Source organism: Crocodylus porosus, unplaced genomic scaffold (assembly GCF_001723895.1).
Source record: "Crocodylus porosus isolate Cpor-Errol unplaced genomic scaffold, CroPor_comp1, whole genome shotgun sequence".
NCBI lineage: Eukaryota > Metazoa > Chordata > Crocodylia > Crocodylidae > Crocodylus > Crocodylus porosus.
The window spans coordinates 151913605-151926022 of record NW_017728906.1 but is presented as its reverse complement, the minus strand read 5'-3'; the positions used below and the strand labels follow the sequence as shown (position 1 = coordinate 151926022).

Genomic DNA, 12418 nt, shown 5'->3' with positions numbered 1-12418 from the left:
TGTCATCAGCAAATTTGAACAGGGTGCTTTTTACCCCCTCGTCCAAGTCGCTGATGAAGATGTTGAACAGTGCGGGCCCAAGGACTGAGCCCTGCGGAACCCCACTGCCCACATCCCTCCAGGCTGAAAACGACCCATCCACCACCACTCTCTGGGTGCGGCCCTCCAGCCAGTTGGCAACCCAATTGACTGTGTGGGTGTCGACATCACAGTCCCCCAGTTTCTTAATGAGAACAGAGTGAGAGACAGTGTCGAAGGCCTTCCGAAAGTCCAGGAAGACTATGTCCACTGCTACCCCTGCATCTAATGATTTGATGATCTGATCATAGAATGCCACCAGGCTGGTCTGACAAGACCTGCCACTGATGAACCCATGTTGGGTGCCCCTAAGCATGAAATCCCCTGCTGGCCCCTCATGGATGTGTGCCAGCATAATTTTCTCAAACAGCTTGCCTAGGATCGAAGTAAGACTAACTGGCCTATAGTTTCCCAGGTCCTCCTCCTTCCCCTTTTTGAAGATGGGAACCACATTGGCCCTCTTCCAGTGCTCTGGCACCACACCAGAGCACCATTAGCGCTCGTAAAGCCGTGCCAGGGGTCCTGCAATGACCTCAGCCAATTCCTTTAGCACTCCAGGGTGGAGATCGTCCAGACCGGCTGACTTGAATATGTCCAGTCCCTCCCCAACTAGTTCCTCACTAACCCTTGGCCCAGGTGTGCCTCCCCTGGTGTGCACCAGGGGACAGACTTTTATAAAAAACTTAGGCCCTTGCCCAGAATGGAAGGAAGTGCTTGGGTGGCTGTCCATGAAACATAGCTGGCTGTAGGGTCCTTAATTATTTCCTTTAACATAAAGCAAATCAATAGCCAAGATGTTGTTATCATTGGGTTTTGTTTGCTTGCTTTTTGTGAACTTCCACAATTGCTGCTTCAGTAATATGCTTTCATTTATCAACATGTGACTGACACAACAATTACAGTCAATTCAATGTCCATTACATCATCATAAAGGAAACAATGTGGCACACAAGCAATGTGGCACATAAGTCTCTCAAAATTCTGTTTAATTAGGATTTCAAGCAGAAATTAGATTCTTGAATAGTAATGGCTTTTTAATAAAGCAAAGTTTCAAAGAATCGCAGAGGCAAACCCACAAACTAGCTTCACTAATTAAAAAAGGATGGGGTTGGCTAACTAAGTGAAGTTTGCAGAGAGTACAAAGTCTGTGATTAACAATAATAACCCATTCAGATCCCTAAAGAACAGTCTAGCTTTAAGGTGAGAGAGACCCAAATAGCTGAAACATTACCCTTCATGTCCTTTCTTATTTAGGAATTAGTGCTATTTAAAAATGATAGTTCCCTATGGGGAAATCTCTAATAAGGTATAGTAACAAGAAAGTCTGTATTGGGTGGCTTCAGAACAGGAACCAACAGCAGGTTTGTTCTTTGATCTGCACTTTTACAACCCAGAAAGGCACTTTCATAGAAATAAAATAACCCTGAATTCTTTGCTTCATGAGTTTTGACAATGCTAAATCAGGTAAAGGAAGATAGGCAGCAACTGGTAACTTGATTCTTGGATGGAGTAATACTGAATATCCATCCATCTAATCTATAGGATTTTTCTTTTTTTTCTTAGTTCATTTCTAATGGCTTTTCCACACTCTCCTTGAAACTAAGATTGCATGCCATAATGGGAGGTACGGACAAAACAGAAACTATAAAGACAAGGAACAGACTGGAAGTGGAGACACTTTGTTAGATTTTATGTTAATGAACAGACTACAGTAGGTAGATGACAAAATATCTAAGCTTGTATCAAGCTATTAAACCCACTCATAAGCCTTGTATAATTACTGTTTCTTTTGTAGTCAGATGACAACCCAGCTTATTAAAAATAAACACGCATTCAAAATGCACATGCTTCCAGCTGCCTCAATACAAATATATGCAAGATGAAAGCACATTCAAATCAAATCAGAAAACGAGCTCCTGGCACTTTTAAATCAATCAATCTCATAAGTACTTAGATGAAGGTCTGGAACAGACTGAATCACTAAATCCTATAACTTTATACTCTGAATGGCCCAGAATGGTCTGGCAACCCAGAAACGAAGTGGAACTGTGTAATTTTATTAGCAAGTGAAAGACGGGGATAAGTAAGTGGAATGAGAGATCATTCATGTTATGGAATGGAAAAAGTTTATTTGCTAGACTACAGGAAGTATAAAGTGAATAGTGTAGATATGGGGAGGCAGGGGGTGCAATGGTGCACTTGCAACCTCCTGCCCCTTTGATTTCTGCTCCATGCAAAGTTTAAAACCAACTGCCTGGTGGCTGCAACAGCGTTTCTATTCAGGCAGTAGCGAGAAAGTCAGTTTGACTTCATGGCTCATTATGATTTACCAGATTCCTTCTAAATTTATTACACGGGTGTTAGTGACCCTTTATCCTTTTTAATCATCTTGTTATTCCACTAATCAAGCTATCCTTCTGAAATCCTGCCATCTATGAGCTGCTCCTAGTAATATAACTCCTATTTCACAGCCCTGAGACTAACTCATGCCAATGAAATTATACTTGTTTTTGCTTCAATCTTAAACTACATAATACAGCCCTAGGCCCCTAACATTATTAGTAAATCTTCTACTTTATTTTTTACTGGTGAAAAATGTGTTTATATATGTGGTAACACACCTCACCACTTGTACCCCTCTTCAAAATTGTAGAACTGCTCATGCTAGGGTTCTACATAAATCTGACTAACCCTTTTTACAATATTCCTTTAAATGAGATGCACTTTTTAGAATTAGGTATTTCTTCTAGAAACAGCTTGCCTTTTATTTGATTAAAAAATAAATAAAAGCTCGTGTTCATACCACAAAGATTGTATCCTTGTAAATGTGTCTTTATTGGATGCTTTACTTTCTGTAAACTAAGACTCTGAAAATCTGATTTCATCTTCAATTCAGGGACATTTTATATTGAAAAGAATACAGGAATTTTTCTGTAGTACATTAAATTATCAACTGACTACTTCTTGCTCCTGCTGTAGTTTGCCAACCACTGATAAATGTTTGGAGTAAGTGACTGCTGTTCAGCAATTACTGCAAAATATACATTTTTGTCTAAATATGACTATAGTTAGAAAGAACAGCCCACTGCAATTTTTTCTACTAAAGTAATGAAGACATTCTTCTGAAATAAAAATTTCTTACAAAGTTTTTGGTTTTTACAGCTAAACTGGAAAAAAAAAAACACATCCTTTCAAGTAGTACAGAAAATAGGTCTATTAAATATCAATAAAATGTGTTATTAAAATTTGCTAATAAAATGCAAGGGAACCACCATGCTACTCAGCAAATGAGCCATACAATTACCATACATGTGAATAGTAATTTAAGCTTGTTCCAAGTCTTGCAGCAGCTACCTCTTCAACATTATCTTCACTTAGGAAGAACCTGCTTCAGTGCCTGGCAAGTCAGATAAATTTATAGTTTTATAGCTGGTATGGCGCAAGTGACATCTTTGTCAAAATCTGACAGATTAAATCATGAAAGAAAAAAAGCTAGTTCCAAAGGATAATAAAAACGTATCCAATTAGAATGTACACTGATTTATAGCATGTATTTTTTCAAACGTTAAAGAGTATGTGCCTTTTAGATTGAGTAGTAAATATGTTTATCAAAGAAATGATTCTTTGTTCTGTTTCATGGGGATAGTGGGAGCTGAAATATTTGAGAACCTTCAGATCTAAAAGCAGGAGAAAGTGCCACCTGTTGATCCAAAACTTTTGGCAATGTGCTTATTTTTATTTAAATCCTTAAAGGGATCCTGTTACTCTTCTGAATGTGTGCTCAATCTTTCAGTTAGTCCGAAGCTCGTCTTAAGTTGTATTAGCAAAGCAAGCATCTATTGCATTGACCCACGTGCTCCTCAGCACCCATCTCTTAACTTAAGTCACTGCCTAAAACCTATTTTCTGTGCCAGATCTCTGGTTCCAATTTGGTCAAAAGGAAATTGTATCTTGTACTGGCTCTTTCCTGTAAGGTTACTGATTGCCTAATTAATATGAACCTTTCCTGCCTATATTATGCAATGCCAGCTTTCAGACTTGCACTCCTTCCCCCCACCTGCCCCTGCCTTTTTTTAACCATGGGGATGTTTTCAGAGCTCTTGGACCTTAAGCTTTTTCTCAGACTCTAAATACAGGTTCTAGGATGAGGACCACCTCACATACTCCTGCCTGTGTCACTGGCACCTGTACCAACTACAACCACATTGCTGCACCCCGTTTGCTATCAGCTTCTTAATATTTCTTATGACACTGGCCACCTTCATGCCTATGAAGACAAGTCCAAGAGTTCATTATCATCACATACCCAGCTACTGATGCACCTAATGATTTACTTTTCTTCTACCATTGGTTGTTTCTCTCTCATAACAATAACCATCCCAGAGAATTACTTCTCCATCTCTAGTGCTAGAGCTCCTCATAAAGAAGAGTACACCAGTTCACCTTGGGTTCCTTTCCATCATAAAACTGACTTCCTTAGCTGGCACATGAAAACAGCCAGATCTGAGATGGACTTACTTTATAGCAGAGATTCTCAGTAGGATTGCTACAACACCCTGAGGTGACCCAATATCGTTTAAGCGTGGCATGCAATATTAGCACTGAGTTATGCAAACATCTAGACAAGATTTGCAAAATAAATCCAGAGATTTCAAATAGGAATCCACAAGAGTCAAAAACATCCTAACTTCTTTCTGAACTCCTTACAACAGAATTGCTTTATTAGAATTGTTTTATTAGAATTGTTTTCTGTAGTCAGAAAATGCACTGTAATGAATTATTTTTTTAAATAAAGTGCTAATGAATTCAAAAAGTTATGAAGGGATGCCTCAAGTCCCAAAAGATTAAGAAACGCTGCTCTATAGTCTCCTACACTATGTCTGGAACAGTCAGACTTTCTGCATCTCTATTTCAGCAATTCTGGCTCTCAAGTTCACAGGCTGCTTTAGCATGTGCATGCCAAAGCAAGTAGCTGTGCATTTTTCACTTTGTGCAATGCATTATTTATCCTTACCCTTATGAGTGTACTGCCAGTCTTCTACTTTCACTGTTAAGTAAGGTTGTTCCATTCTACCAGGTTGCGTATCTATATTTAAAAACTGAAGCTTACTTTAAAGCCTGCTAACAGCTCATTAACCCTTCAAAATGAGCTCCTACTATCTCTAGATTTTTATAATCCACAATCAGTATCACTGCATGGAGTCTTTGCTCATAACTAATTTCTGATAGCATAACACACAAAGGCCTTAATAATAAGAGCCAAACTGCTGAACTTATCTAAAGCTTGCTCACTTTAAAAACGCACAGATTTCAGAGTATTTGAATATTAGTTGTTACAGCACTATGCTGAGACTCACAGGGCATGTCTACATGTGCATTCAGCTGCGCCTAACGTTAAAGTACATTAGCTTAATGTGCATTAAGGCAATTTACGCCTGAGTCTACACGTGCATGAACTGATGCGAGACTAAAATTAGTCCCAAATCAGTCCATACACAGAGTTAATATGCCTTAAAGTGCCGGTATGTGTATTAATGCGCTTTAGCTATTTACACCTGTCAGAGCAAAATTTTGTATGTATGCTGATAACACAGAGTTAGATCTGAACATGCGCAGACAAACTTAGCAAGTGGAAAATTCCACTGCATGCCCAGCTTGTGCCCCCTGCTCGACCCCAAGGCTCGTCAATCAAGACTGCCATAACACATGCTCAGTTTACTCAGAGCATGAGGTAATCTGATCTAACGCACATGCTTAGTTCACTGACTCCATGATGTAATTGGACTAGAAATTTCTATGAAGCGAGCAGCCTGATCGGCCACTAAATTCATGTAAAAGGCTTGTGAACCGCCCCCCCGGCCCACCCCCTGGGAGGTGAGGTGGTGTGTGTGTGTTTTGGACGAGAGACTGTGCTTGACCTGTGAGCAGAGGCTAGGGACTGTTTCACAGGGAGAGAACAATCCTTAGAGCAGGGGCTGCGGCTGCAGGGGCTACTGCTAAGGAGGGCTTCTAGCCCACTGGTCTCTTCCTCGCTGCGATTTTGGATAGTCGATTCCTCTTCATTTCCTGTCTTGATCTTTTGGCTACCGGACTGATTCTGGCATCGACCCTGACCACGATTTCGATCAACCCGACTTACTGAGATCACGGCTTTACCTCATCGTACCTGGCACTGACCTTGGGATCGTTCTCCATCAACTCCGGCATTGATTCCACTTTGGACTGGCGTCACAACGTGTTACAGTTTTGTTGTTCGTATCCCTTTAATGAGCTGTTGACCAGCCCTGGGACTAGCGAGTGGGTAGTCGTACCTATCCTTCGGGGGCGAAAGCAAGGGCTCACTCGGGAACCCCGTGGGCCAACAGACCCCTCTGTTGTTCGTTTTGGTAGCACTGTAACTGAAGCAAACTTCCTACCTACTCTACAGAAGTGTAAGTAAATAAAATTCAACTATTTTTTAAACCGCGCGATTCCGCATACCACTCAGACTCCTCGCCGCTAATCCCGCCTGTTCCGTATATGAACCCTCAGCCCACCATGACCTTGGGGCCTTTATTCCCCGACAACACCTAAATTTGACACCTGGTGAAAGCTAAACTGCACTGATCCTACTATCTTCATTTTTTCATCAAGATCCAAATTTTTCCTTCTAGTCCCAATAAGTAGTAAGTTCAACTAAAACACCGGATCTGAGAAGTGGCCAAGAAAGCCACTGATGTTCTTAGCTAAACAAGTTAAGAATGAGAAGCCAGAAATGTGTATCCAGGACTACTCTTTTTGACACAGACTGCTTTAAATTTTCTTAAGTGTTGGATTTTTTTTTTTTTTAAACAAACTTGAAATTCTCTCTCTTCTGTTTGCACTTCTTAGTGTTTTCCCAGATGTCCAACTACAGAGGGAGCACTGTTATCCACTTACTTCAATTACTTCTTTGTTAACAGATGATATACTGTTTGCAGCAGTCTGGGAAAAGGGATGAACACACAGTGCTATCTATCACTGAGAATGTCAAACTATTTTGAGATGCTACATTTGTGGAAAACTGCCATCTTTTTGGAAAAGCTGTAGGATACAGAAAAAGTAGATAAGAGTTGACAGGGTTCCAGTATTTAATGTTCTAAGTTTTGCAATTATAGTTTTCACTGCACAAGCATCGATTATAATCCCTTCTACAAGTGTGTTCCTATAAGGCATCCATGTGAAATTTCTTATTAACTTGTTTATATAGTTGATTGATGCCATTGGCAACTTAACATATCGCATCACCTAGAATCATTTCAGACCCCATTAACTATTTTGCAAAATTTTTAGATACTGGCTTAGGAACAGCAAACCCTGGGCATTTGCGCACATTTGCGCCACAGCACCAGGCGCTTTTAAAAGTGCCCGGTGCGGCAGCACATACATTTGTATAAATGATGAAATACACAGCAGTGCTGAGAAAATGGCAGCGGCACACTGTTGAACATGAATGCCATCAAAGGTGTTTTAATTCAAAAGCGCACTGCCACCATTTTCTCAGCCCTGACATACATTTTGCTGATTAACTGAGTCTGCTCTGACATGCTGGAGATCGAGCAGACAAATATGTTTATAAATGCACCCAGTATCTGTGCAAGGGGTTGGACCTTGAGGTCCCTTCTAATTAGGATTTTATGAAAAAGAAGAGATGAGGTTTCAGGTAGAAAGACCTGATAAAACACTTCTAAAGACCTAATCAGTGAAGTCTCAAACAAGGCAGGAAATAAATCTTATCAGGTTTTAATTAAGTCAGGAGTAAACTGCACTGCCATAAAATGGATCTGAAGTCTTCTTCTCTACAACCCATTCCTGTCACTATGCAACAAGGATGGGCAAATGTTTGCCATAGTTTTCTGGTGAAAGCAATAAGAGGTAAAACTACCGCATCTTTAAAGGTTTGGTCAACATTTTAGATTGGATAGAAGTTTATCTCAGGTCTGCTGTTGCACCTAGAATCCAGACACTGAAATACCACTGCACTAATTCATATCTGGAAGACTTTGTTTTTAAAGTTTATTTAGTAAGTATTTCAAAGTTTTTGGTTTTAGAGGGCCAACCAGAGTTTCAACTTCTAAACTAAAGAATATTTAGCTAAAAATAAATAAATAAAAGTGTCTTTTTTCTCTTGAAAGCTAAAGTTTTGAAGCATGCAAAAAAGAACTTACTTGCTTTTCAGCTTCAGTCCTGAGCAGTCTGAAGGCTTTCCCTTCAAGTTACTAATAGCTAATCAAAAAATTAAGGGAGGGCTTAAGAAGTGTGATGGGGAAAAAAAAAAGAGAACGAAGAACACTAGTCAAATATCCCTAGCAAGGTCCAGGAGCTGCTGTGAAGCCTACTCTATTATCATACTCAACTGCTGGGATGGAAAGGTGCCAGCATTTCTCCCAGGTAGATGTCCCTAGACAAAGGATCAGCTATCTATGGCCTACAGGCCAGTTGTGGCCAAAAAAACTTGGGGGTGGGGGGAACATTTCTGTGGTATTGACATGAGGTGGGGATGTGGGGGCATGACTCGTCCTACACAGCAGAGAAAAGCTGCACCACTACAATGCAGCAGTGACTGCAGGAGCAAGGGCAGTTTGGGTTGGCAGTGAGTGGTCTGTGCTCACAACTAAGCTCCATTACAGCGTTTCACCCCCACCCCAAGCAGGTGCCAACTTCTACCCCTGACCATCAGCAACTGCTAGTGATTAGTAAATTGCATTTTCAGAAAATCCTACTTTGACTGGAAGCAGCATTTGCTGCTCCACCATCTAAGGACTTTTATGGTAAATGGCACCAATATCCATCTGCTCAGAGAGATGCAATAATTAACTGCTAAGACTGTTGGAAAAATTGTTTGCAAAGTCCTTAAAGGCAAGGAACATTCTTTTGGGTACCAGCAATTTTAGGGAGTGGGGAAGAAGGGCAGAGGGAGGTGTGGGGAAGACCTCAGGGAATTTTCACACTACAGAGATGATACTAGAGGTCTTACTGATATACCTGAATTAACTTTAAATGAGCTAGATAGCTTGGATACTGATAGCAGTTTAGTTGTAGTAGCTGGGGGCTCAGCACAGATTGCAAGCCCCACTCAAATCATTTATAAATGCTGTGGAGGACATGGGTGTGTATCCTGTACTGTTCTTTGTGCTGTCATCACTAAACCACTATCAATGCTTAAGACAGCTATTTTAAAATTATCCCAGGTATGCCTACAAATGCTTCAGTCATACCTTTGGCTGCAGTGTAGACACAGTGTTGCACACATACACTCAGTACCATAAATTTATGTAAAATAAACAGTCGGGACAGTTGGACAGTCGGGACAGCATTTAAAACCAGCACTATTTATCTATAGATATATATCTATAGATCTCTCTCTTTATACATACATATACAGAGAGAGAGAGAGAGAGATAAAGCAGTTTTTCTATATAGGAAAAAGGGGGACTAAGCATTTTACTATATAGAGTCATGAATACAACAGCATTTGTACATTTTGATTTGGATAAAAATCTTCATTAGAAAAGTGATATGGCAACACTGAGCTCTCAGACTTAATTTTGAATCATTTGCTTCCCAGAATGGCTGTAAAAATATGTCAAGTCCAAGCAAAGACATAAATATAATACCTGGAATCAAGGAATAGGTACCACTACTACAATATTATCATGAGCATTAGCTTTCCCCAAGTACTCACTAGAGATCCAACCACAGATGACACTTTTTCATACGTCTTCCATGCACTTGTTCTTATGACATCTGAAACTTTTAAAATGTCACAAAGTGCAACAAAATCTGCTTCTCCAAACTCAAGCCTAGCAAGAGAAGAGAAAATAAAAATAGTATTAGGCTGGTCTGTGCCACCAGATAAGGGATTACTTGTCTGACAAGCTTATTAAGTATTAAAATCAGATGTGTGGATCAAGACAATTGTTTGTCACATCGACAGCTAATTTCACAGAACATCTTACCAAAACAAAACAAAAAGTTAGGAACGTTGCCACACATGCAGAAATGTGAATAACCTGTTTATTCTGCAAAAATGTCTGCAAGGCTCAAACCTGTCAATCATTTAACATCAAGATTCTAGACTGAAGGATGCAAGATGGAGAGGATTTAGAGAAAAGCCTGAACAAGGAAAATAGTCTCTGCAGCAAAAAAAAAAATAAAAATCAAGCAACTCAGAAACAGGGTTAAGGTGTGAATTGACCATGACCTACATGTGCCTCTGGCAATCAGTCTAGCAAGGAAAAGGTAAAACAAGTTCCAGTTAAGAGGAGTTGGATGGTACAAATCTAGATTAGAAATAAGGCCCAAATCTTTTACACTAAGGTTAATTAAGCACTGAATAATTTATCAAAGAACATGGTAGATTCCTTATTACTAGCCATTTAAAAATGAAAATTAGCATTTCAGAAATATTTTGCTCACACAAGAATTTAGGAAAATCCTACAGATCACAAGACATAGGGCAGACTCAAGAGGTGGTTAGCCACATTAAGTCAGGCAGAAGCTAGGGCAAGGTGACACCTTAGAGACTAATTCAACAAGACATGAGCTTTCATTGGGTCCTGTCACCCCTTCAAATTAAAGCTGGACAGAAATCAGCTATATTATTGTTACACATTTTCAAGTACTAACTTCATAACTGACTGGCTCGTTTATAGCTGGACAGTCCTTTTTATAGTGTGATAATACCTTTGCATATGTGGCTGGCCTTAATTTACTGCATGCTTAACCAGTTAACTGTACGAGAATTATTTTCCACGTATGGCCAGCCTAAATGCATTATGAGATTTACCAGTTAACTGTTTAATATATACAACGTGTAGCAGGGGCCACAAGCAACAACCCACTTTGTTTGAGGCAGTAAATGGGCTGCCAGAAATAAATTATTTTATATAAAAGGAAAAGGGACAAGGGGAAAAAAATAAATCTTTTGTCAGATGCTACAAATGGACTTGCAGAAAAGAGCAGGTTGTTGCCCACACAAGGTCATGCACTCCCAAGCTAGGCCAGGTTAAATCAGTGGTTCTCAAGGAGGGTTTTTTTAGCCACATGCCACACCCCCCTTCAGAAAATGCCAGGGCTTCAGTTTCACTTGGGGGTTTTTGGATGCAGAAAAATATTAGAGCAATTCTTCTGTTTCAAAGAGCTCAGCAAGCCCCCCAACCAGGGCTGAGTGCTACTTCCTATGCTTCTGGGTTTTGCTAGTTGTCCCCACTACTAATGTGTTGGTGTTTTTAAACCTGCATCAGAGGCATTGAGTGTTGGCTGCAGCCAGGGCTGGGCACTTTCATTGGGATGTGCCAAGGCTCCTGCTAGGAATAAAGCCAGAGGTTCCTGGCTAGAGGGTCTTGCCCCTCCGCTCAGGGTCAGACTGACTGCAAGATTTGGGGATAGGAAGGAGTTTTACCCCATGATCAGACTGACACGGACTGTAGGGGTTTCTGGCTTCCAGGGTGGCAGGGGCATGGGTACCCCAAGCATATCCCCACAGCAGCAGGACACTGGCTGCAGGGCTTCCCCCATAGCAGGCAAGTGTGTTTGGTCCCTGTGGCATCAGGGCGGAGGGCAGCGCTGCAGAGAGCCCGGACAGGGATGACACCACCTCAGGGCAGGAAGCTGGAGCTCCCTTCCAGCCCCAGGTCTCTGTGGCTTAACATACAGATCCCTATTCGAGTCTAGGGGTGGGGGCGGGGAGGGTCGTTGGTTTATTTTACAAATTTCTACAAAGCTACAAGTCTCCCCCCACACGACCGGGGTCAGCCTGGGGAGACACCGCACTCCTGCACCCTGCCGGATTCCCTCCGCCCTCCAAGCAGCGGCCCAGAGACACCGCGGCGAGCGGCCCCACCCCCGCTCAGCTTCTCCTCTTCCAGCCCCGGGGCAGAGCCGCCGCAGCGGAGGGGACGCAGCCCCCTCCCCCGGCAGCGCGGAGCGGGCGGGACTCACCTGGGGGCAGCGGGCGAGGGCTCGGAGGGGGCCGCGCCGCGGTCCGGGCTAGCGCGTTGCCCCCTGAGGGCGACGGCGGCACCCCTGCGCGGGGGCCTGGGCGCCATGTCGGGCAGTGCCGCTGGGGCCGCGGTTTAAAGAGCCGCGGAGAAGACTACGCGGCCGAGCCGGGAAACCGCGGGAAAGCACGTCAGTTAGCCCCGCCCACAGTCATAGTTACTTCCGGCTCGCGGAGCCCAGGGAGTCTGCAAAGGGGCGGGGCTGAGGGGGAAAGGCCAAGACTGCGGAAGCGGCGGGCGGTCAACGCGTCGTGCCTCTCACGAGCGGCGCAGCTAGTGAGCTCGGCCGAGCAGCCGCCAATGCTGACCAGTAGGGAGCT

General features: G+C 42.3%; 1 protein-coding gene across 2 annotated transcripts in view; it reads right to left on the bottom strand.

Annotated features, from left to right (window-relative positions):
• RB1 (RB transcriptional corepressor 1) overlaps nt 1-12216 on the bottom strand; it is a 114306-nt gene extending 102090 nt beyond the window's left edge. For both annotated transcript variants that reach the window (XM_019529938.1, XM_019529939.1), the window contains exons 1-2: nt 12040-12216; nt 9782-9899 (exon numbers count right to left, since the gene is read on the bottom strand). In XM_019529938.1, coding sequence (XP_019385483.1) covers nt 9782-9899; nt 12040-12146 — 225 coding nt within the window. In that variant the 5' untranslated portion in view covers nt 12147-12216. The remainder of the gene's footprint in view (nt 1-9781; nt 9900-12039) is intronic.
• Nucleotides 12217-12418: the final 202 nt, after the last annotated feature.